General features: G+C 49.0%; 2 protein-coding genes across 7 annotated transcripts in view; one reads left to right on the forward strand and one right to left on the reverse strand.

Moving 5' to 3' along the window:
* LOC140428638 (death-inducer obliterator 1-like) overlaps positions 1-4,086 on the reverse strand; it is a 208,984-nt gene extending 204,898 nt beyond the window's left edge. For all 4 annotated transcript variants that reach the window (XM_072515307.1, XM_072515305.1, XM_072515306.1 and 1 more), the window contains exons 1-2: positions 3,979-4,086; positions 2,458-2,581 (exon numbers count right to left, since the gene is read on the reverse strand). The gene's annotated coding sequence lies outside the window, so the exon portion shown is untranslated. The remainder of the gene's footprint in view (positions 1-2,457; positions 2,582-3,978) is intronic.
* A 2,651-nt stretch (positions 4,087-6,737) lies between these two features.
* The window catches only part of LOC140428645 (transcription factor-like 5 protein), a 71,228-nt gene continuing 53,750 nt past the window's right edge, over positions 6,738-24,215 (forward strand). For 2 of the 3 annotated variants that reach the window (XM_072515323.1, XM_072515325.1), the window contains exons 1-3: positions 6,738-8,060; positions 9,247-9,430; positions 14,883-15,051. In XM_072515323.1, the coding sequence (XP_072371424.1) occupies positions 7,315-8,060; positions 9,247-9,430; positions 14,883-15,051 (1,099 nt within the window). In that variant the 5' untranslated portion in view covers positions 6,738-7,314. The remainder of the gene's footprint in view (positions 8,061-9,246; positions 9,431-14,882; positions 15,052-24,215) is intronic. The other variant, XM_072515324.1, reaches the window with a different exon arrangement.

A 24,215-nucleotide genomic window follows, 5' to 3' on the forward strand; every position in this document is an offset into this window, starting at 1 on the left:
CTGACTTTTCACAGCAACTTAATTGCAGTGTTTATGTAAGCCTACTTGTGACAATAATAAAGATTATTATTGATTCACTGCATATTTCATGCTGTTGCCTAAATTTTATTTTACCGTGTTCACAACTAACTAGTTTTCTCTCAAAATGTACCACCTTTGTTAAAGCTGATGGCTCTTCCTCCCATTAATTTGGGCTCTCCCACTCTCTCAATTTTTTGTGTTAAAGAGCCCTTTGAATCGACATTCAAGCCGATATATTCCTTTAAAGTTGATTCCACATTATAAAGCATTAATATACTTGTACCATCTAAGCTCTAGTAGACACATTCTTTATTATTGATCTGCGAGACACCCGTTACATTTTAACAACTTAACCCTCAGACATTGTAGAACTCCTTTCGGCTTCTCCCATTTTATTTGAGGTCAGCACAATGTTGTTTGGTCGCCTTTCTCTATCTCCTCCAGTCAGCCCCCATTCCTCTTCGAATCTTGCTGTGTTTATGTTTCTTGCCACCACATCTTTCCATCCCTTGTTCCCTCCTTCCTGGTAGTCCTATCTCCATCACTCGTCTCACTACATTTCCTCTCTCTTTGCAACAGATGACCATGCCATTTCAATCTCTTTTCAGGTACTTACTTCAATGCTCTCACAATCTTCACCGACTCCTTGATAAACCAGTGCCTGAACTTGTCCTTTCTCATTACCTCCACATATCCATCTCAGCATCCACATTCCATTAGTGTCCAGTTATTCCTCTCCTCTTTGTAATGCCCAAGTTTCTGCACCACATAACAAGGACGGTCTCACAGGGCAGCACGGTGGCGCAGTGGGTTAGCCCTGATGCCTCACGGCGCTGAGGTCCCAGGTTCGATCCCGGGTCTGGGTCACTGTCCTTGTGGAGTTTGCACATTCTCCCCGTGTCTGCGTGGGTTTCACCCCCACAACCCAAAATATGTGCTTAGGTGGATTGGCCATGCTAAATTGACCCTTAATTGGAAAAAATGAATTGGGCACTCTAAATTTTTTTTTTAAACCTGGACGGTCTCACAACTGTGTTGTGGATTCTGCCTTTCAGTTTCAGCATAACACTTCACTGCACTTCTCCCAATTACTCCAACCCGAGTCAACCATCTTTTTGTGCTTTTCTCCAGTTCTCCAGATTGTCGTTCATGTTCCCATCATCCCCACCACATAGCTCAATGTCATTGGTAGACATCATTGACCATGGCACTTGCTCAGTTAGAACATCCATGACAATCAGGAACCTCATGTGCCGATCCTTACTGCAACCCAGCTTTGGCTTCAAAGTCTCACTGACCCCACACTGCTTCTTACTCTTGCCGGACACTCCTTGTACATGTTCTGTAATAGTTGTACGTACTTCTCAAAAGACATCGCAAATTCTAGCACATCTCCGGATATCTTCCCTAGGCATCCAGTCGTAAGCCTTCTCTAGATCTATGAATACAATCTTCATGGTACATTGGCCTTCACGATTTTTCTCCAAAACAGAAATGGCATCGGTGGTACTTCTTCCAGGATGGAGTCTGGACTGACATTCATGGATTTCTACTATTTTCGCAGTCTCTTGTCCATGACTTTCTTCTACACCTTGAAGGTATATGATAGGAGTTGAAATGATAACCTCATCGGATCTCAAGTGGTCTCTTTTATTAGAAACTCTGAACATCCTGGGGGAAATGAAGTGCATCCACATCCAATTGAGACTGTTGGCACTAGAAAACCTGTCAGTAATCACAAGACCGCTTGGAAGGAGAAACAAGTTAACCCATGCTCTTGATCAATATTCAATAGCCATCATTAGTGTCCTGGTAAGACAGGACTGAAAATAAATACATATCTCCATCAGACTGGTTAATTTATGAAATTATTCTCGGTTTTTCAAAATGGATAATTGCTGGGCTGATAAAATAGCTCCAGCTGATCACTTTAGCTTCTGGAAGTTTCTGAGAAGCTGGAAAGTGAACAAATGCTAACACCTCACACCTCGTGGAATGTAACACTCCTTGCATCGCATAAACATTCCAGCCAAGCCAACACAATGGTCTAGGTAAAAGCAATGGTCTAGGTGACAGGCTGTTTGCCAACTATGCACAAAGGCAGCTGTTTGCAACTCCTACTCTCTAATCTGGTGCTAATGGCCTCATCATTACTTGTGACAACACATAGCGGCTTTAAACCAGGGGCCTCACGTAACAACCTGAAACCAGTGTCTCCAAATACAAAAGGAATCCAGACTCCGATTAAAAGTCTCAAGATTCCAGCCCTGGGAAAATACATCCAACATTTAGGGGAAGTGTATGTCACTTGACCTTTACACAAGCTGCTTGAACTTGTAACGTTTCCCTGTGGACTTGAACTCAGACAGTCACCCTTTGGCCTCTGAAGAGAAGCAGTAGCTCCAGTCAAGCAGCCTGTGCTGTCTGCCATCTTACCATCAATCAGGTGAGAGTAGAATGTATTCGGGAGCTCATCAAAACTGTGAACAACTGGAACATTGTAACTTGTGTCTTCAACATTAACTCAACTTCAACTTCTCCCCTGGTGGAAGTCTTGTTTCTGGAAAGACAGATCACCCTGCAATAGTCAATCTCCCCTCTGAAAGAATATCCCATTAGACGTTTGATTCTGGACTCTGGACATACATAAAATGCTAACATTTATTTTATTGTAAATGGGCCCTGAATCTTCTTCCTTTCCCTTAACCCTCTTAGCATTGGGTGCAAAGGGACGGATGTCCCCTATTGTTCTGAACAAACCCCTCTCCTGCGTGCGGGTGTGTGCATGTAAAAATAAACCAACCCTTTTTCTTTTATCACAGGATCCGTACAGTGCAGGAGGTCATTTGGCCCATTGACTCTGCAGCTACACTTTGAAAAAGCACCTTACCTAGGCCCATGCTCCTACCCTACCCCTGCAACCCAGCAACCTCACCAAACCCCTTTGGACACTAAGGGACAATTTAGCATGGCCAATCCACCGAACCTGCATATCTTTGGATTGTGGGAAGAGACTGGAGGAAACCCACGCAACACGGGAAGAATGTGCAAACTCCACAGAGTCACCCAAGGCCAGAGGTGAACCCAGGTCCCTGGCATGGAGAGGCAGCAGTGCTAACCACTGTGCCATCTGGAATTTGCTGTGCAAGTTATTCATAAGGGGATTGGACAGTCCAAATTTAAGGGTTGGGGAAAATACACCACAACTTCTAAAGGGGGGTGGTCAAAAGTCCAAAAAAACACCTTTCTGTTCATGGGAGTGGCAGTGAGCGGAGAAATCGAAACTGTTTAAATCAACCCCGCTCCTGTCCGTAACACTTTCCAGAGTGTGGTTATCGCTTTGGCACAAGGGCAAAGCTCAGCTCTGATTGACACTCACCAGAAACATTCCAAACATGGAAGAAGACCTCCTTGGTTGAGATACCAGACGACCTGCAGAAAGCACCAGAATCCTAACTGCCATTGAGTTCCCTGTAATCCCACCATCTTACATCAGAAAACGATGCACAAATTGTGGTTCAAGGCGACAGCTTCATTTCATTTTTTTAATGTAAATATAGAGCACCCAATTCCTTTTGTTTCTCCCAATTAAGGGGCAATTTAGCGTGGCCAACCTCAACTGTTTCTGATATCCAGTTTATTATCTGGACAAACCCTATCTTTCGGAAATGTGCAAAGGTTGGACAAGCTGGACAAGGTACTGGCTGTGGGGATAGCTGGCTGAGCGGCCACGATGGGCTGAGCGGCCACGATGGGCTGAATGGGCTCCCCCCCTCCCTCCTGTTCCCGGCCGTTTCGCTGGGTGCAAGCGGAATGCCAGTTGGGATAGTATTGGCCGTGGCCGAGGTCAAGCGGACATTATTTATATTTATACCGACTTGTCTAAATCCCCGACACAGTCGGTTCGACCCTGTCCCTCTTTTCCAGTCTCGTTGCCCGAAAGGGGAATATTTTTACCTGAGGTATTGATCAGAAGCAGGGCCGGGGCCTTTTGAACTTTAGTCAACACCGAACGCCTCAGGACAACATCTCCGGCGCTCGAGCGCCAGGCACGTTTCAACACATGCGCGAAGGGGCGGGGCCACATGGCAAAGGGGCGGGGCCACATGGCAAAGAGGCGGGGCCGCTGCCAGAGCCGGGGTGGGAGGGGAATGGGGCGGGGCTCAGTTTGGTGGCAGAGCCGGGGAAGGGAAGGGCAGGGGCGGGGCCAGAAGGGGCGGGGCTGAGCTGGGTTGGTGGCAGGGGGCGGGGCTGAGCTGGGTTGGTGGCAGGGGGCGGGGCTGAGCTGGGTTGTGGCAGGGGGCGGGGCTGAGCTTGGTTGTGGCAGGGGGCGGGGCTGAGCTGGTTTGGTGGCAGGGGGCGGGGCTGAACTGGGTTGGTGGCAGGGGGCGGGGCTGAGCTGGGTTAGTGGCAGGGGGCGGGGCTGAGCTGGGTTAGTGGCAGGGGGCGGGGCTGAGCTGGGTTGGTGGCAGGGGGCGGGGCTGAGCTGGGTTGGTGGCAGGGGGCGGGGCTGAGCTGGGTTGGTGGCAGGGGGCGTGGCTGAGCTGGGTTGGTGGCAGGGTGTGGGGCTGAGCTGGGTTGGTGGCAGGGGGCGGGGCTGAGCTGGGTTAGTGGCAGGGGGCGGGGCTGAGCTGGGTTGGTGGCAGGGGGCGGGGCTGAGCTGTGTTGGTGGCAGGGGGGCGGAGCTGGTTTGGGGGCGGGGCTGAGTTGGGTTGGTGGCAGGGGGCGGGGCTGAGCAGGGTTGGTGGCAGGGGGCGGGGCTGAGCTGGGTTGGTGGCAGGCGACGGGGCTGAGCAGGGTTGGTGGCAGGGGGCGGGGCTGAGCTGGGTTGGTGGCAGGGGGCGGGGCTGAGCTGGGTTGTGGCTGGGGGCGGGGCTGAGCTGGGTTGGTGGCAGGGGGCGGGGCTGAGCTGGGTTAGTGGCAGGGGGCGGGGCTGAGCTGAGTTGGTGGCAGGGGGCGGGGCTGAGCTGGGTTGGTGGGAGGGGGCGGGGCTGAGCTGGGTTAGTGGCAGGGGGCGGGGCTGAGCTGGGTTGGTGGCAGGGGGCGGGGCTGAGCTGGGTTGGTGGGAGGGGGCGGGGCTGAGCTGGGTTGGTGGCAGGGGGCGGGGCTGAGCTGGGTTGGTGGCAGGGGGCGGGGCTGAGATGAGTTGGTGGCAGGGGGCGGGGCTGAGCAGGGTTGGTGGCAGGGGGCGGGGCTGAGCTGGGTTGGTGGCAGGGGGCGGGGCTGAGCTGTGTTGGTGGCAGGGGGGCGGAGCTGGTTTGGGGGCGGGGCTGAGCTGGGTTGGTGGCAGGGGGCGGGGCTGAGCAGGGTTGGTGGCAGGGGGCGGGGCTGAGCTGGGTTGTGGCAGGGGGCGGGGCTGAGCTTGGTTGTGGCAGGGGGCGGGGCTGAGATGGTTTGGTGGCAGGGAGCGGGGCTGAGCTGAGTTGGTGGCAGGGGGCGGGGCTGAGCTGGGTTGGTGGGAGGGGGCGGGGCTGAGCTGGGTTAGTGGCAGGGGCCGGGGCTGAGCTGGGTTCGTGGCAGGGGGCGTGGCTGTGATGAGTTGGTGGCAGGGGGCGGGGCTGAGCTGGGTTGGTGGGAGGGGGCGGGGCTGAGATGAGTTGGTGGCAGGGGGCGGGGCTGAGCTGGGTTGGTGGGAGGGGGCGGGGCTGAGATGAGTTGGTGGCAGGGGGCGGGGCTGAGCAGGGTTGGTGGCAGGGGGCGGGGCTGAGCTGGGTTGGTGGCAGGGGGCGGGGCTGAGCTGTGTTGGTGGCAGGGGGCGGAGCTGGTTTGGGGGCGGGGCTGAGCTGGGTTGGTGGCAGGGGGCGGGGCTGAGCAGGGTTGGTGGCAGGGGGCGGGGCTGAGCTGGGTTGTGGCAGGGGGCGGGGCTGAGCTTGGTTGTGGCAGGGGGCGGGGCTGAGCTGGTTTGGTGGCAGGGAGCGGGGCTGAGCTGAGTTGGTGGCAGGGGGCGGGGCTGAGCTGGGTTGGTGGGAGGGGGCGGGGCTGAGCTGGGTTAGTGGCAGGGGCCGGGGCTGAGCTGGGTTCGTGGCAGGGGGCGTGGCTGAGATGAGTTGGTGGCAGGGGGCGGGGCTGAGCAGGGTTGGTGGCAGGGGGCGGGGCTGAGCTTGGTTGGTGGCAGGGGGCGGGGCTGAGCTGTGTTGGTGGCGGGGGGGCGGAGCTGGTTTGGGGGCGGGGCTGAGCTGGGTTGGTGGCAGGGGGCGGGGCTGAGCAGGGTTGGTGGCAGGGGGCGGGGCTGAGCTGGGTTGGTGGCAGGGGGCGGGGCTGAGCTGGGTTGGTGGGAGGGGGCGGGGCTGAACTGGGTTGGTGGCAGGGGCGGGGCTGAGCTGGGTTGGTGACAGGGGGCGGGGCTGAGCTGGGTTGGTGACAGGGGGCGGGGCTGAGCTGTGTTGGTGTCAGGGTGTGGGGCTGAGCTGAGTTGGTGACAGGGGGCGGGGCTGAGCTGGGTTGGTGGCAGGGGGCGGGGCTGAGCTGGGTTGGTGGCAGGGGGAGGGGCCTGGTGCTGAGCGCGCGAGCCGCCGGGCAGCCGTTGGGCGCCTTTTCAAACGGCCTGAGGAGGGGCGGGGGTGGGGGGGGGGAAGCGGTGCGCGCGCGGTGCCGCCGATCGGCAGCTCGCGGCTTGCGGGAGGGGGGGAGGCGGAGGAGGAGGAGGCTTTGAGCGCGTGGAAAAAAAGAGGGGCAAAAAGCAGGGCGTGTTTTAAACACCCCCCCTGTAGGGCTGTTTGCCCGGCTGTGTGGTTGTGTTCTCCGCTTGTGATCAGTTTGTAAATGTTGTATTGATGTGGAGCCGGGCAGGGTGGTCAGCTCGCGGTTATGTAGGTGTGAACTCGTGCTGTGCTGTCGGGCTCATTGGGCTCGTGGAGGGTTTGGATCCCTCACTCACCCAGCCACTCACTCTTCCCTCCCTCTGAAGAAATTGCCTTTATAAATTGACTTAATCATTGAGTAGAGATTGAGATCTCACTTTGGTCACCACTGGCAGTGTTGCACGACGATTGTGTGTGAGTTCACCATAGTTTTTGAACGAGGGGCACCTACCCTTAAGATTGTGTTTTTTAAAGTGATTTTAAAGCTTGTGTTTCCGAACACAAGTTTAAAACTGCAAGGAAAGTGGATAGCATGTGAGTTTTTAAAGTTATTTTTCCCTCTCAAGTGAAATTTTGGTTCAAATTGTGAGAATATCTCATGGCTTAGATGGGTAAAGGTGGCGTTGCCAAAGTTTAGGACTTTTTGCCTTTTTTCTGCTACCATAAATTATTGTAGCGTGAGGGGATTACTATTTTTTTTACTTCTACCTTCATGATGCTTTCTTCTGAGGCCACACCAGAGCCGCCCCTTTCCCCATCTCATGATTCCAGATCCGTGGAGCCCACCCCAGCCACTTGTACCTCCGAGTGTCCTTTTACAGAGCCGGGACTTAACTTTACTAACTCTGATCTTAGCCTCGTGGACATGAGTGAGGTTGAATACACCCAACTACAGCACATCCTGTACTCACACATGGAGTCACAGCCAGGGGAAGGCGAACTGGAGGCCCGTTTGAATCCTACCTTGTACCAGTCTACCAATCCTGCCAACCAGGCTTCATTTCCAACAGCCGGCTCAGTTAACCAAGTTCCGTTCTCAACAGCTAGTTCTGCCAACCAGAACCTGTACCCAGTTACCAGTACAACAAACCCAACCTCAGATTCTCACTATGTGGGTAACAGTCAATGTTTAGGACACATCGATTTCCAAGAGTTAAAAATGATGCTTTTGAATGACCCCCCATTGCCTGTTAACAGAAGTAATAGTTTGCAAAGCGTGGAGAAATTCTCTCAAAATTCTTCTGTGGAAACCACCCGACCTAATGGACTGACGCTGAAAAATAGGGACGCAGTGGGTAATTCGGACAAAGAGAAGAATTCAGGGGATAACTCAATCACGGGACAAGAGTCGAGATGCAAAACTGGACCCAGAGTTCGTCTTGAAGACAGATTTAATGCAGTCCAAAATGAAAACCAGGACCGACAGGACCTACCGGATTCTGGAGTTACATTTAACAAGTGTGTTTCTCAACTAGTCAACAGAGATTTTCAATCTACAGGGAATTCACAAAATAGCTAAGAATTATACCGTGAAACCTGTCCATAACAAGCTCCGCTTCATTTGGTCTCATTACAGGTTTAGGTCTGATGAATTTGAATTAATTGTGACTTATTGGAAACAGTAAGTCTCCATAAAATTGGTTTCAACTATATAGCTCTCTGACTGGTATAGTACCATGTTGAGCAAGGGCACAATAAATTTCAGTCTGCCATAATTTTATTGGGTATTTTCTGCATTTGTAGAAGATCATACCCTATTCTAACATTTACAAATAAAACCTTTTTAGAAATGAAAGTGCTTAAATTTTTCAACACTTATTGAACGAGGCTTGCCAGGATCAGGGTGTAATATCACATGCACAATTGGTCAAATTAAGTAAATTAGGTCCACTCCAATAAATGTACAATCAATACAATATCCTCACATATATAAAATTAATGTGTTGTTCCAGAAAACCCAATGTATTCACTATCTTTTGAAACTTGAGGAAATATAAACAATTAATTCAATAAAAAAATTAACTACCAAGTACGCAGTGCCTGACCGACCTAAAGCAAGGTATTGTTTTTTTAAGAACTGCTGGCGACCACTTTTTGCAATTTTGTTGTACATTAAGTTTATAATCAACAGTACAGAGCATCTTAATTTAGTTAAATATCGATGTTTTAAATATTTGCAAAAAAAAAAGAACATTGTATTTATCATAAAAGTTACCCATTTTATAGGAATTCTGCCCTTAGCGTTAGTATCCTTTCTTTAGGATATTAAGGAAAATACCCTTTTTAAGAGTCGCAGGCACAGAAACAAGATTAGTTTGTGTTCCAAGACTGATGGACAATATTTATACATTCTCATCTGTAGTTTTAATCAAGTTGGTGGAATGCTACAGTTTACGTCTAGCTTTTACCTGTCACAAACATGACACAAATAAACACACACCTAATGAATATCAGCATGTTTCGCACTGTTCAATAAAAGACATTGTCCTTTTGGTTTGTTAATACAGTTTAAAATATTTACAGGTTTACAATTGTGAGAAATTGCTATTCTCTTGAACAGTAGGTATGCGATCACTTTTATTTCTGCTTACATTGAAAGTATGCAGATGTATTTATGATCTGTTTTCTCTTCCTTGATCTGTAGTTTGGTTGCTTTGATCCGGCATCCTTCAGAGCTGATGGGGATACCTCTCCATCCACAGCAAAGCAAATGTACTACTTTAGTCAAGGGCAAGGCTGGGGCTCCTTCTGCTCTACAGTTTGCATACCCTTTGTACACACCGAATACATGTACAACAACTGGCAGTACGAGCTCCAGTCAAACTCAGGTAAGAGGGTTGCCTAATTATGTAGGTAAGCTAAAATTCTGCACCAGTAAAAGTCCGGTCCATTCACATAAAACATTAAATATGGTATTTTCCATTCTAATACTGCTTTCGGGGTATCAGCAATTATTTTTGTTGGTTCTCCTTGAGTGGGCAATACAAAACATCTTATTGCAGCATTGGTATCTCTTTTAATAATCTTTATTATTGTCACAAGTAGGCTTACATTAACACTGCAATGAAGTTAGGGGAAGCATGGAGGCGCAATGGTTAGCACTGCTGCCTCACGGCACCGAGGTCCCAGGTTTGATCCCAGCCCTGGGTCACTGTCCGTGTGGAGTTTGCACATTCTTCCCTTATTTGCATGGGTTTCGCCCCCACAACCCAAAGATGAATTGGGTACTCTAAATTAAAAACAAACACTGCAATGAAGTTACTGTGAAAATCCCCTGGTCGCCACACTCCAGCATCTGTTGGGGTACATTGAGGGAGAATTCAGATGGTCCAAATTACCTAACAGCATGTCTTTTGAGACTTGTGGGAGGAAACCGGAGCACCTGGAGGAAACCCACGCAGACACGGGGAGAACGTGCAGACTCTGCATAGACAGTGACCCAAGCCGGGAATCGAACCTGGGACACTGGAGCTGTGAAGCAACTGCTAACCACTGTGCTGCCCCCAAAATGTTTTAGATTATAATCAAATATGTTTTGCATTATAATCCCGTGGGAAAAGGCAGGTGGTGCTCAGTTACAATGTCAGGAATGACACGTATTTGACAAAATCCCAGCCAGTTGTTTCCTTAATGAATTCACACCTCTTTAACCTGGAGTTACTCCATCTCTGGATCTGTAAAGATTTAATCACCTGCTAATGCTCGCATTCCAAGCATTGTCTGGCATCTTTGAATCTGTCTATATATATGTTTCTGGAACATACCTCTTCATTCACCTGAGGAAGGAGCAGTGCTCCGAAAGCTAGTGACATCGAACCAAACCTGTTGGACTTTAACCTGGTGTTGTAAAACTTCTTACTGTGCTCACCCCAGTCCAACGCTGGCATCTGCACATCATCCTTAATGAATGTTTACAGTGTTACAAGACTGATCTTGGAAAGTGAATTTCAACCTTTTTCAAAATCCAAGAACAAGGAGAACTAATATATATATGATATATTTCTGTTTACCTTTCTCTTTAATATAAGCCATGATGTGGAGATGCCGGCGTTGGACTGGGGTGAGCACAGTACGAAGTCTTACAACACCAGGTTAAAGTCCAACAGGTTTGTTTCGATGTCACTAGCTTTCAGAGCGCTGCTCCTTCCTCAGGTGAATGAAGAGGTATGTTCCAGAAACACATATATAGACAAATTCAAAGATGCCAAACAATGCTAGGAATGCGACCATTAGCAGGTGATTAAATCTTTACAGATCCAGAGATGGGGTAACCCCAGGTTAAAGAGGTGTGAATTGTATCAAGCCAGGACAGTTGGTAGGATTTCGCAGGCCAGATGGTGGGGGATGAATGTAATGCGACATGAATCCCAGGTCCCGGTTGAGGCCGCACTCATGTGTGCGGAACTTCGCTATAAGTTTCTGCTCGGCGATTCTGCGTTGTCGCGCGTCCTGAAGGCCGCCTTGGAGAACGCTTACCCGGAGATCAGAGGCTGAATGCCCTTGACTGCTGAAGTGTTCCCCGACTGGAAGGGAACATTCCTGCCTGGTGATTGTTGCGCGATGGCCGTTCATTCGTTGTCGCAGCGTCTGCATGGTATCGCCAATGTACCACGCTTCGGGACATCCTTTCCTGCAGCGTATGAGGTAGACAACATTGGCCGAGTCGCACGAGTATGTACCGCGTACCTGGTGGGTGGTGTTCTCACGTGTAATAGTGGTATCCATGTCGATGATCTGGCACGTCTTGCAGAGATTGCCATGGCAGGGTTGTGTGGTGTAGTCACTGTTCTGAAGACTGGGTAGTTTGCTACAAACAATGGTTTGTTTGAGGTTGCGTGGTTTGAAGGCAAGTAGTGGGGGTGTGGGGATGACCTTGGCAAGATGTTCATCGTCATCAATGACGTGTTGAAGGCTGTAAAGAAGATGACGTAGTTTCTCCGCTCCGGGGAAGTACTGGACGACGAAGGGTATTCTGTCGGTTGTGTCCCATGTTTGTCTTCTGAGGAGGTCGGTGCGGTTTTTCGCTGTGGCGCGTTGGAACTGTCGCTCGATGAGTCGAGTGCCATATCCCGTTCGTACGAGGGCATCTTTCAACGTCTGTAGATGTCTGTTACGCTCCTTTAATATAAGCATAATACTATATCAAAATTCTTAAATTGTTTACACAATTGGAAACTCCAGTGAAAACTATGACGATCCCCACACTATTATGTCCATAAATGTTTTTTATTTCTTTCATTCAATGTGAGCAATCCTGACAAAACCAACATTTATTGCCCATATCTTTTTTTTTTAGAGATTTTGAGTACCCAATTCATTTTTTCCAATTAAGGGGCAATAGTTCGTGGCCAATCCACCTAACCTGCACATCTTTGGGTTGTGGGGGTGAAACCCACGCAAACATTGGGAGAATGTGCAAACTCCACACGGACAGTAACCCAGGGCCAGGATTGAACCTGGGATCTCGGCGCCGTGAGGCAGCAGTGCTGTCCCTATTGCCCATATCTAATGGCCCTCGAGATGATGGTGGTGAGCTGCCTTCTTGAACCACTGCAATCCATACACATAGGTAGAGCTAAATGCTGTTAGGAAGGAAGTTCCAGCGTTCTGATCCAGTGACAGTGAAGTAAAAGCAAAATCAGGATGGTGTGTGACTTGGAGAAGAACTTGGAAGGATTGACGTTCTCAAGCGCCTGCTGCCCTTGTCCTTCTAGGTGGTCGAGATTGCTGGTTTGAAAGATGTTGAATGAACTTTCGTGAGTTACTGCATGGTACATATTGTTGTCACTGTGTGCTGGTGACAGAGGGAATGTACATTTTAGGTGATTGTTAGGGTGCTGATCAAGGAAGTTGCTTGTGTTGGATAGTATTGAGCTTCTTGAGTGTTACTGGAGTTTCATTCATCCAGGCAAGTAGAGAGTATTCCATCACATTCCTGAGTTGTGCCTTGTCGATAGTGGACGGGCTTTGGGGAGTCAGGAAGTGAGTTCCCCGCCTCAGAATTTTGAGCCTCTAATTGCTTTTTTTGCCATAATATTTATATGGCTCGCCTAGTTAAGATTCTAGAATCATACAGTACAGAAAAGGTCTTTCGGCCCCTCAGGCCTGCACCAACAAAAAAAAAGAATCTACATGAATCCCACTTTCCAGCACTTGGCCTATAGCCTTGAATGTTATGACATTTTAAAGATTGTGCGGTTTCTGACCTCAACTGCCCTCCTAGGCAGTGCATTCCAGATTTCCCCTTCTGGGTGAACATTTCTTTCCTCATATCCCCTCTAAACCTCCTGCCTTTCACCTTAAAATTTTGCACCCTTGTTATTGACCCTTCAACTAAGGGGAATAACTGCTAAGGGAAATAAGCACGGTGGCACAGTTGTCTCATGGCACTGAGGACCCAGCTTCGATCCCGGCCCTGCGTCACTGTCGGTGTGGAGTTTGCACATTTTCCCTGTGTCTGCGTGGGTCTCACCCCCACAGCTCAAAGATGTGCAGGGTAGGTGGATTGGCCATGCTAAATTGCCCCTTAACTGGGAAAAAAAATGAATTGGGCATTCTAAATTTACATTTAAAAAAATAAGCACTCTGCCCCACAGATTTCTGTGGCAAGGAGTTCCAAAGATTCACAACCCTCTGAAGAAAAAAATCCTCCTCATATCAGTCTTAAATTGGCATCCCTTTATCCTCTAGTCCTGGACTCTCTGATGGGGGGAAACATCCTCTCAGCATTTACCCTGTATATTGTGGGCTAAGGTAGATAGATTCTTGCTCAGTAAGGGAGGTTATTCACTTTGGAAGCAAAAACACGAAGACAGATTACTACCTGAACAGTTGTAAATTGGGAGAGGGGAGTGTGCACCAGTGTGTCCTTGTGCACCAGTCGCTGAAGGTAAGCATGCAGGTGCAGCAGGCGGTAAAGGCTAATGGTATGTTGGCCTTCATTGTGAGAGTTTTGAGTACAGGAGCAGGGATGTGTTGTTACAATTATGCAGGGCCTTGGTGAGGCCACACATAGAATATTGTGTGCAATTCTGATCTCCTTTTCTGAGGAAGGATGTTAATGAAATGAAAATTGCTTATTGTCACAAGTAGGCTTCAAATGAAGTAACTGTGAAAAGCCCTTAGTCACCACATTCCAGCGCCTGTTAAGGGAGGCTGGTACGGGATCTTGCTCTCGAGGGAGTGCAGCGAAGGTTTACCAGACTGATTCCAGGGATGGCGGGACTGTCATATGAGGAGAGATATATACTAGGTTAGGATTATTCTCGCTGGAGTTCAGAAGAATGAGGGGGGGGATCTCATAGAGATTTGTAAAATTCTAACAGGACTAGACAGGGTAGATGCAGGGAAGATGTTACCGATGGTGGGTGTGTCCAGAACCAGGGGTCACAGTCTGAGGATTCAGGGTAAACTATTTCAGACAGAGATGAGACATTTCTTCACCCAAAGAGTGATGAGCCTGTGGAATTCATTACTACATGAAGTAGTTGATGCTAAAACATTGAATATATTCATGAGGCGGCTAGATATAGCACTTGGGGCGAATGGGATCAAAGTTTATGGGGAGAAAGCAGGATTAGGCTATGAGTTGGATGATCAGCCATGATCGTGATAAATGGCAGAGCAGGCTTGAAGGGCTAAAAGGCCTCCTCCTGCTCATATCTTCTATGTATCAAGAGTTATGGGGAAAGGGTGGCACGGTGGCACAATGGTTAGCACTGCTGCCTCACAGCGCCAGGTACCCGAGTTTGATTTTGGCCTTGGGTGGCTGTCTGTGCGAAGTTTTTTTGTTCTCCCCGTGTCTGCGTGGGTTTCCCCCGGGTGCGCTGGTTTCCTCCCACTATCCAAATCTGTGCATGTTAGGTGGATTGGCCATGCTAAATTGTCCCTTAGTATCCAAAGATGTACAGGTTAAGTGATTGGCCATGATCAATGCGCGGGGTTACGGGGTAGTGCAGGGGTGTGGGCCTAGGTAGAGTACTCTTTTGGAGGGTTGGTGCAGACTCGATAGGCCGAATGGGCTCCTGCACTGTAGGGATTCTTCTATGAACTGGATGTGAGGAATGTCGCATCAGCCATGACCCTATTGAATGGCAGAGCAGGCTTGAGGGGCCAAATGGCCTACTCCTGTTACTATTTCTTATGGTCTTAATGTTCTAATCTTCATGTGTTATAGCTTACAACCTACATATGCTCAAGCACAGTTTTGTTAATAATGTATTACTGGCTAGTACTTTAATGTGGAGACACCTAACTGGTTCCTCTAATTGGCTCTAATAGGGTACAGGAAACCAGACACATGTGCTGGACTCTGCCAGCCCTCAGGAACTGGCCCTGCCAAGAGCATTCTCTTTATGTTTCCAGCAGGAACTTCAATCTGCCAGACAAGCACTGAGTAACTGCAACAGAAACAAACCTTTACCTGAGCAAGTCTGGATTAAGGTAGAAGGTAAAGATACTATTTCATTGACATTTAGCCATTATAAATATAATCAAGCATGAATGATATGCATGAGAATTTTACTGGGAACATTATTGCTCGGCCCAACACCGTAAGAAAGTAAAACGAGTTGTGAATACCGCTCAGTCCATCACGCAAACCCGTCCATTGACTCTGTCTACACCTCCCGCTGCTTTGGGAAAACGGGCAGCATAATCAAAGACTCATCCCACCCGGGTTATTCTCTCTTCCAACCTCTTCCATCGGGCAGGAGATACAAAAGTCTGAGAACACGCACTAACAGATTCAAAAATAGCTTCTTTCCCGCTGTTACCAGACTCCTGAATGATCCTCTTATGGACTGAACTGATCTCTCCACGCACTTCTCTACTGAGTAGTACTACACTTCATATGCTTCACCCGATGTCTATGTACTTACATTGTGAATTTTTTGTATGTTCTATGTTTTTCATGTATGGAATGATCTGCCTGGACTGTACTCAGAACAGTACATTTTACTGTACCTCGGTACATGTGACAATAAATCTAAATTATCTATTTGACCAAGGGAAGTGTTCTTGGCAATAATATTTCAACTTTATCTACAACAACAAAGTGCTAATTTTACAATTTGCAAAAAATTGTTCCTTGTAAGGTTGTATTGAAGCATTCATGGAAATTATTAGCCAAAATGTATTTATTCTTTGTTTCCTACATGGGTGCAAATTACATTTGAATGATTTAAAAGATGTCTTACACCAACTCTAACCTTTTTTGATGGCTGTTGAAGTGGAGGTGGTGCTGCACACGGTAGTTGAGACAAGTTACCCTCTGTCTTTCAACACATGTTGCAGCATGCTTGCAAGGAATACAGGTCAAGTTGAAGGCCACTTAAAACCATTGCTGTGTTGCTCTTATTAGCCTTAGTTTATTTAGTTCTAATTACGTCACCTTTGCTCACGAGTCGCCAGGTATCTTTCTGATACTGCCACGTGGTTCAAGCTCAAGTTATGATTAATAAGACAGCACACCGCTTAGTAAGATTGAAATCAACGGTCATTTATTATATACAACAAGTAATGTTTATACAATAATCCTACTATCTATATAGAAACCTATCACTACTGGCCAATACTTAACTTTAGGAAGAGCCCACCAGGTCAGGGAAACAAATGGCTTATCGAATCGGATCTGGCCTGTGGGATTCAAAAGGCTGATACAGGTCGATGGCTAGGAGTCTTTATCGGATAGCGATCGCTGGATTCAAACTTACAGTTGCTGGTTGATGTTCTTGCGAAGGTCTCGAGCAGGCGAAGAAGGGAGAGAGAGAGAGATCTGAACTTGGCCCCTCACTTTATAGGGCCCAGGGGCTTCCCGCCTCTCGGGGCGGCCCTTGACCCTGAGTCCCAAGTGATTGGACTTGTTCCCAATCACTGGGTTCGATACGTCCAATTGTGAGGCGATTCCCCGATCGGGGGGTGGTCGTTCACCTGCCTTTGTTTCGGCCACTGCAGGCGCCGACAGGTCTGGCCCGGTATTCAATTGCTAATGTGTTGCAATTGTTCCCGGGGATAGCCGATTAAACTGCAGATGTCTGGGTTGATGGGCTGCTAATAGTCCTGAGTATAACTGCAGATGTCTGGGTTGATGGGCTGTTAATAGTCCTGAGTATCGATCTGGGCCGACTTCCCCAGAGCCAAATATGATATTCTGCCTGCAGCTGTCCGTTTGTGTCCTGTTGCCTGCTTTTCCCATCAGCCTTTTCGGTTAGCCATTTTAAATCGGGTTTTGGCCAAATTAATAGGGAAGCAGCCATTTTACGTGGCTACATTCCCGCCTTGTGATCCTAACGTGAAGCGTGAAGGATCACATAAATTTGTTTCTTCCATTCCCTGGGCGGGGAGGGGGGTGGGGGGGCACCTCCTACATGGCCACTACTCTGACCCTAGCTATGCACAAAAATTAACCTAAACAATTCTTGAGGGCGCTATGTCAGGCAGGGGCATGTATCTAAAAAAAAATAAAACTGGGAACCTCTAATTTTACCTCAATACTCTATACTCACTAAACATTGCATTATCCTATCTTCCTAAAACATACAACAACAATCACAACATTTAATATACTCTTTCCTGGCTTGGCAGTCAAGCTCAGGATCATATATTTTTTTTTTTCATGAAAAGTTTTGTACATCTTTTTATTTACAGGAAAACGCAAGTGCATGTTTCATCATTCATAGGTCGTGGGGGTCTGGGGTCTGGTCATAACCGAATATCGGGGATCGGATCCGATATACCGGGGTTCGAGCGCGGTACGCTCTCCTTTTCCACTTGCGGAGGCGCATGGTCTGTACTGCACAGCAGAGTATGGCCAATGCTAACAGTGCCTCAATGACGTACGTTAGGGAGTACCAAGTTATGAACTTGGCACACCAGGATAATGCAGCGTGGCTGGTGACTGGGCCCTCGGTACTGCGGAGCAGTGAAACATTAACGGCAGGGGGGGTTTGGAGTAAGGGGGTCCGCGTTCCCGCCCAACCAAATGTTCAGAAAAGAGTGTTGAGCATGATGAAAGGAGTCCTCATGGCTGTCCTCTTTCTTTTCTTTCTCTGTGTTCTCTGTTTTTCTCCGGTCCTGGAGCTTCTGAAGTTCTGTAAAACAAGCATAGTATCTGTAACTACCTTGGTTTAATATCCGGTGTGTTAGTGTGTCTGTCCTTCTTGGGGCCAATTAAACCCTTATAATTGATCACAATATGTGACTTCTCCCCCAATTTTTTCTTTCCAAAACAAATGTTACGACACGGCACACTTCCCAATGGTGGACCAGTGCTAAGTTTACCATCCAAATGTTCTAGGATGTAAATAGCATTTGGCAGCAACCCAAAGGTTGCCTAAATAAATAAAACTGTTTTTGAAAGGAAAAGGTCGAATGAGGTGCGTATGGGCCGCGACGGGTAAGATTTGGATGGAGTCCCCGGGTAGGACGGCTACCAATACCGTATGTCCCCTACCCCAGCGTTTTTGACCAACGTGGGGGGTCCCCAGGCAGGGCGGGTCTCACGCCGTTTCTCCACTGCCTGAGCAACCAACAAGAACGGACAAAAATGTAGTCATCATGGTGGGGTTACTGTTCTGAATCTCCCGTCAAATCAGAAGAGCAGTTACGATCGGGCGTCTGATACCCGAACAAGTATCAGCTGAAAAGCTAGTTCCTCTGAACAAGCGTCTGGTGTCGGTGGGTGGCTGAGGCAAGTCCTCAGAGGTGTCAGCCGAATGGGTGTGTGGCGGTGGTGGGTGTCTGAGGCAAGTCCTCAGAGGTTTCAGCAGAATAGGCGTGTGGCCGCGGTGGGTGTCAGTGGGAAAAAGTTCAGGTGAATGGGTGTGTGGCGGTGAGAACATTCTCCTGTTGGACGAACAACATTAAACAAACATACAAACAACGGAAAACATCCTGCAGGTTCCATCAGGAAGGACAACACCTTTCACCAAGTGTCTCCTTTAAATCATCATGTGGACACCTCAGTTCTCTGTTGCGAACAGGGTCGTAAAGGGGTTGGCGGCTTGGGAGTCAGACCCAAGGTCGTCACCTTCTCCCGGGTGCCAAACTCTGGAGTGAATTAGGGCGGAAAGGGCTGCGTGGTGTGAGTTGGGGTCGCTCTCGTCGTTGCGGACGAGTCTGCAGGAGTTGTCGCGGTGCCAATGAGTTGAGTCGAGTTGGGTGGGAACAAAGTCGGGGTCGTCCGTGTGGTTCGGTAGTCGGTGGTGTGGTTTATTTAAGTAAGTGATGAGGAAGGGGTCACTGGAGTCGGAGTTGCTGGGTGTGGGACCAGGATAGTAGGGAGGCGTGCTGTGGCTGTCGTCACAGTCGCTGTCTGTGCTCCTGCAGTCTGTGGGCGTTCCGGGGCGGAGCGTAAAGTTTGTGGGTGGAGTCGGGGGCGAGTCCGTGTCTGGGCTGGATGTGGAAGGGGTGGGTGTGGTTATGTTGGCTGTGGGCAGGGTTTGGTCTGCTGCGTCAAGCATGACGTGGTGGGCGTGGTTTGACAGTGCTCCATAAACCTTGAGCTGGTTTATGTGAAACCATGCAGTCTTACCATTTTGGTATTTGATTTTATATACCGATGGGCTTACTTTATCCGTAATGGAATACGGACCCGAGTATTTCGGAGACAGAAATGTGCTGGGGTTATACACAGACAACATCACTTGTTGTCCTATATTATACTCCGTCGCATGCACTGCCTTATCAAAACAGGCTTTGCTCTGTTTTCCTTTAGTGCCCAGTTTAACAGTGGCTGCTAACTGAGCCGTTTTTACATTTGCGAGTAATTGTTCAACGGCTTTCTCATGGGTGAGGGCCGTAACTTCAGGGCTGGTCAGGTCTAAACCCAACAAGTACTCTGTCCCTTTCATGGGGCGTCCGGTCATGAGGGTGTGTGGGGTAAAACCTGCGGAGGTGGAAACAGTGTTACGCAAAAACATCAGCGCAAAGGGGAGGACCGAATCCCAGGTGGTGTTGTTCTGCTGGACCATTTTTCTCAGGGTGGTTTTTAGGGTCCGATTCATGCGCTCCACTATACCACTCGACTGAGGGTGGTACGCAATGTAAAATTTTTGGGTTATGCCAAATATCGTGAGGACGTTCTGCATGACCCGTCCCGTAAAGTGAGAACCTTGGTCCGACTCAATACTGCGGGGGAGTCCCCATCTTGTAAAAATGTGGTGGGTTAGGATTTTGGCTGTGGTTTTCGCGGTGTTGGTGCAGGCTGGAAATGCTTCCACCCACTTTGTAAAAGTGTCTATGACCACCAGAACATATTTATAGCCATTCCTGCAAGGGGGCAATGTGCGTCCTCCACATAAATCCCACAACCTATTATGCGTTGCCCATCCAGGATCGTGGAAGATCCATCCACATAAATCCTAATGGGGTCACGCGTGTCCGGGTGAGGGGGGTTCTGAGATAGAGTGGCTAGTTTTCTGGGGGGCGTTTTAGCTATAATGGGGCCTGTATTATGGTGGGGCGAGATGATTTCACACTTATGGGGGGTTCCGGGGTACTGTAGATTGTCCGCTAAGTATGTGTGAGTCTTGGTCCGTTGACTGTGATGTCCCGTCCTTGTAAGAGAAGGGTCCACCTAGCAGCGCGGATTTGGCTGACGGTACCGTCTTTAAGTCGTCCGTCTAGTAAAAGTTGGGTGGGGGTGTGCTCGGTCAAAATGGTGATGGGGTTCAGTCCGGTAATGTATGAGAAGTACTGGACTGCCCAGAAAACTGCGAGCAGGTGCCTCTCACAGGCTGAGAATCCCTGCTCCACAGCATCTAAAATCCGGGAGGCATAAGCTACGGGTCTTAGCTGGTCGTGCCGTTCCTGTAGGAGCACGGCTGAAAGGGTGCGGTCTGTGGTCGCTACCTCTATGGCGTAAGGGGAAAGCGGGTCGGGAACATGTAGTGCGGGGGCGGCTATGAGCGCCTGTTTTAATGATTCCACAGCATCCGTATGCTGCAGAAGCCATTCCCAGGGAGTTCCTTTCTTTAGGAGGTCTGAGAGGGGCGCTGCCTTGCTGGCGAAACCGTCAATGTGGTTTCGGCAGTAGCCAACCAGTCCTAAAAACGACCGGAGGGCTGAAACGTGTTGGGGAAGGGGCAATTTAGCGATCGAGTCAATTCTTTTGTGCTCGATCTCGTGTTTGCCGTCTGTGATAATTGTACCCAAATATACCACTTTTTCTTCCAATATCTGGGCCTTTTTGAGGTTTACTTTACAGCCAATGGAATGTAGTAATTCCAGGAGTTCGGACAGAAGCTCAATGTGCTCTTCCTTTGTGTCTGTCTGCAGTAGTAGGTCGTCTACATACTGTACCAGACATTCGGGGCGAGAAAATTTGCTAGTCCATTTGCCAGCTGTCGGTGGAAAATGGAGGGGGAGTTGTGGAAGCCTTGTGGCAGGCATGTCCACGTGTACTGCTGCGCTCTGAAAGTGAAGGCAAATTTATACTGGCACGCCTTTGCCAATGGAATGGACCAGAACCCATACTGACGTCCAAAACCGTGAAATATCGGGCATGGAGTCCCTGTTTGAGCATGGTCTCGGGACTTGTTGCAACGGTGGGGGCTGCTGCGGGGGTGACTTTATTGAGTTCCCGATAATCAATGGTCAAGCGCCATGATCCGTCGGGTTTCCTTACTGGCCAAATCGGGGCATTATTAGTTGAGGCTACCGATCTTAGGACGCCCTGCTCTAATAAGCTTTCTATGACCTTTAGGATTTCTCCCTCTGCTTCTAGGGGAAATCCGTACTGTTTTGGGGGTCTTGGGTCCGGTCCGGTTATTTGTACGGAACCGGTAATCCGTCCACAGTCGTGTTTGTGGGTTGCGAATGCTGCCCTGTTCTTTTGCAGGACTGCCCTAACCTGGCGGTCTGTGCTGAGTGTGGTGGGGTTGAACCAAAACTCGCCTACTGCGCTAATTTTGTTCAAATAATTCCCTATATTGAGCGTTGCGGGCGCTCTAGCGGATTTCGCCATCTTCCAGACACACTGGTTGACTGGATCGAAAGAGAGGTGATGAGAATTCATGAAGTCGATCCCTAAAATGTGCTCTGCTGTTGGGGGCAGGTCGACTAACACTACGGGGTGCTTTGTATTAATGGTTCCGATCTGGATGGGTACAGGGGTTGTGATATGTCCCTGTTGTGAGTGGCCTGTGAAGCCGCTGAGGGTGATAGTGGCTGTGGTGGGCCACGTGTCCTTACCAAGGGTGGAGGAATTTAAGGTTGTGCGGGACCCTCCTGTGTCCCAGAGAAGCTCGATCGGCTGTCCCCTAACCTTTGCTGCGACTACGGGTCGTCCTGACCTATCCCAAAGGGTATCGCAGACCCAGCTGGGGGAGCCTGTACACCGTCAGTCCGTTCCGGTCAAGTCTGTCTGATCGGACTGGGCGCTAACGCTATGTATGGGCTCTGCCTTTTTCTTATTGAGAGTGCCGGTCTGATGGGCTCTCTGTGGCTTTTTAGGGGCCTTGCATTCTTTGGCAAAATGTCCCAACTGTCCGCAATTGTAGCATTCTTGCGGTTTTGCAGGGGGGCTGCTCTTTCCCTCGTTTACCCAGGTGGGGTTGTGGAGAGTGGTTCTTACTGCCTGCACGTCTGCGGTGGCTTGGTTTTCCTCAGGGGTTCTAGCTGCGGGTTTACCGTGAGCCGCTTGTTCCCAAATGCGGGACAATCTTTTGACCACCCACTTCTCATTATGAGCCTCCTCCGAGGGGTCATAATTACTACAGGCATTCTGTCCTGCTTCCGTGGCATGGGAGATAAGGGTGCGGGTCCATTTGGCCATATTATCTGCGGACAAATTGGCACGGTCTACGTTGCCGAAAACGGCTTCAAAGTGAATCCACAAGCGTCCTGCGAACGCTGTGGGGTGTTCAGACTTTTTCTGTCTGCATTTATTTAGACCGTCTACGGGGTCGCCCCGGTTGTACCCAATCGCATCCAGGATCGCGGTATGCATTTCTGCAAGGGTATAGAAACCTATCACTACTGGCCAATACTTAACTTTAGGAAGAGCCCACCAGGTCAGGGAAACGAATGGCTTATCGAATCGGATCTGGCCCGCGGGATTCAAAAGGCTGATACAGGTCGATGGCTAGGAGTCTTTATCGGATAGCAATCGCTGGATTCAAACTTACAGTTGCTGGTTGATGTTCTTGCGAAGGTCTCGAGCAGGTGAAGAAAGGAGAGAGAGAGAGATCTGAACTTGGCCCCTCACTTTATAGGGCCCAGGGGCTTCCCGCCTCTCGGGGCGGCCCTTGACCCTGAGTCCCAAGTGATTGGACTTGTTCCCAATCACTGGGTTTGATACGTCCAATTGCGTGGCGATTCCCCGATCGGGGGGTGGTCGTTCACCTGCCTTTGTTTCGGTCACTGCAGGCGCCGACAGGTCTGGCCCGGTATTCAATTGCTAATATGTTGCAATTGTTCCCGGGGATAGCCGATTAAACTGCAGATGTCTGGGTTGATGGGCTGCTAATAGTCCTGAGTATAACTGCAGATGTCTGGGTTGATGGGCTGTTAATAGTCCTGAGTATCGATCTGGGCCGACTTCCCCAGAGCCGAATATGATATTCTGCCTGCAGCTGTCCGTTTGTGTCCTGTTGCCTGCTTTTCCCATCAGCCTTTTCGGTTAGCCATTTTAAATCGGGTTTTGGCCAAATTAATAGGGAAGCAGCCATTTTACGTGGCTACATTTGTCACTGGAGGTGCCAATTTAAAGCTGCATGGTAGCTGCAAGTATGCTTGTTTTAGATGGGAGAACTCAATATCTCGTTCTCTTATGACACAGATCCTGTGAACACTTTTGTCAGGTAGGTCTGCAGAAATCTACATACCTGGATGGTGTAACTTAATGGATGATGTCAGTCTAGATGCACTGACTTGATCAGTCTGCCATGCTTTCTTTAAACAATAACTTGGAAAACAAGACATGCTGCACTTTCAAAGTAAAGGTAAAGTTGCTATAGTCCCAAATGACCATAGGCTGCTTTCCCCTTTGGGGGAGAGAGCTGACTGATGGTGGTTTAACCTGAGGATCACCACACCTCAGACGAAGGGCAAGGTTGAGAAGGCAGGGCCTTCATGAATAACCTCAGTTGGTATGGAAATTGACAAACTATCACAAACCAGCTGTCTAGCACACTGAGCTAAACAAGCCCCCAGTAGTCCAATACAGTTAGCCAGGTATTTATCTACTGTCTTGGCTATCTTTAAGAGTAAGAGTTTTAACATTTACTAAATAGTTACCAAAGTAAGGTATTTTATCCCGACCACAGATGCAGGTAAGTAAATTGAATTGCCTGAGTTTAGTCCAGTAGTTCTCCTCTAGTCATCCATTTCATCCTACAGAACCCTGATAAGAGGCCTATTCCCAGTGGTTCCAGTCTGGCACTTTTTGTTCTCTAATAATTGTACAGTTTATGGTTCAATTAATAACTAAGGAATGATGAAATAGAATGATGCAATATCACTGTGCCCATTCAACCACCTTCTACGTACTTAACCCTAGAACCATCTCCAAGGTGTGAAACCACTTTTCTGATCAAAATTACACGATTTGCACTGACAAACCAGGCAGTCGTGCTCAGAACATCTAGGTTAAAGAATGTATTTCTTTTTTTA

The sequence above is a fragment of the Scyliorhinus torazame genome, chromosome 8 (assembly GCF_047496885.1).
Source record: "Scyliorhinus torazame isolate Kashiwa2021f chromosome 8, sScyTor2.1, whole genome shotgun sequence".
NCBI classification, from domain to species: Eukaryota; Metazoa; Chordata; class Chondrichthyes; order Carcharhiniformes; family Scyliorhinidae; genus Scyliorhinus; species Scyliorhinus torazame.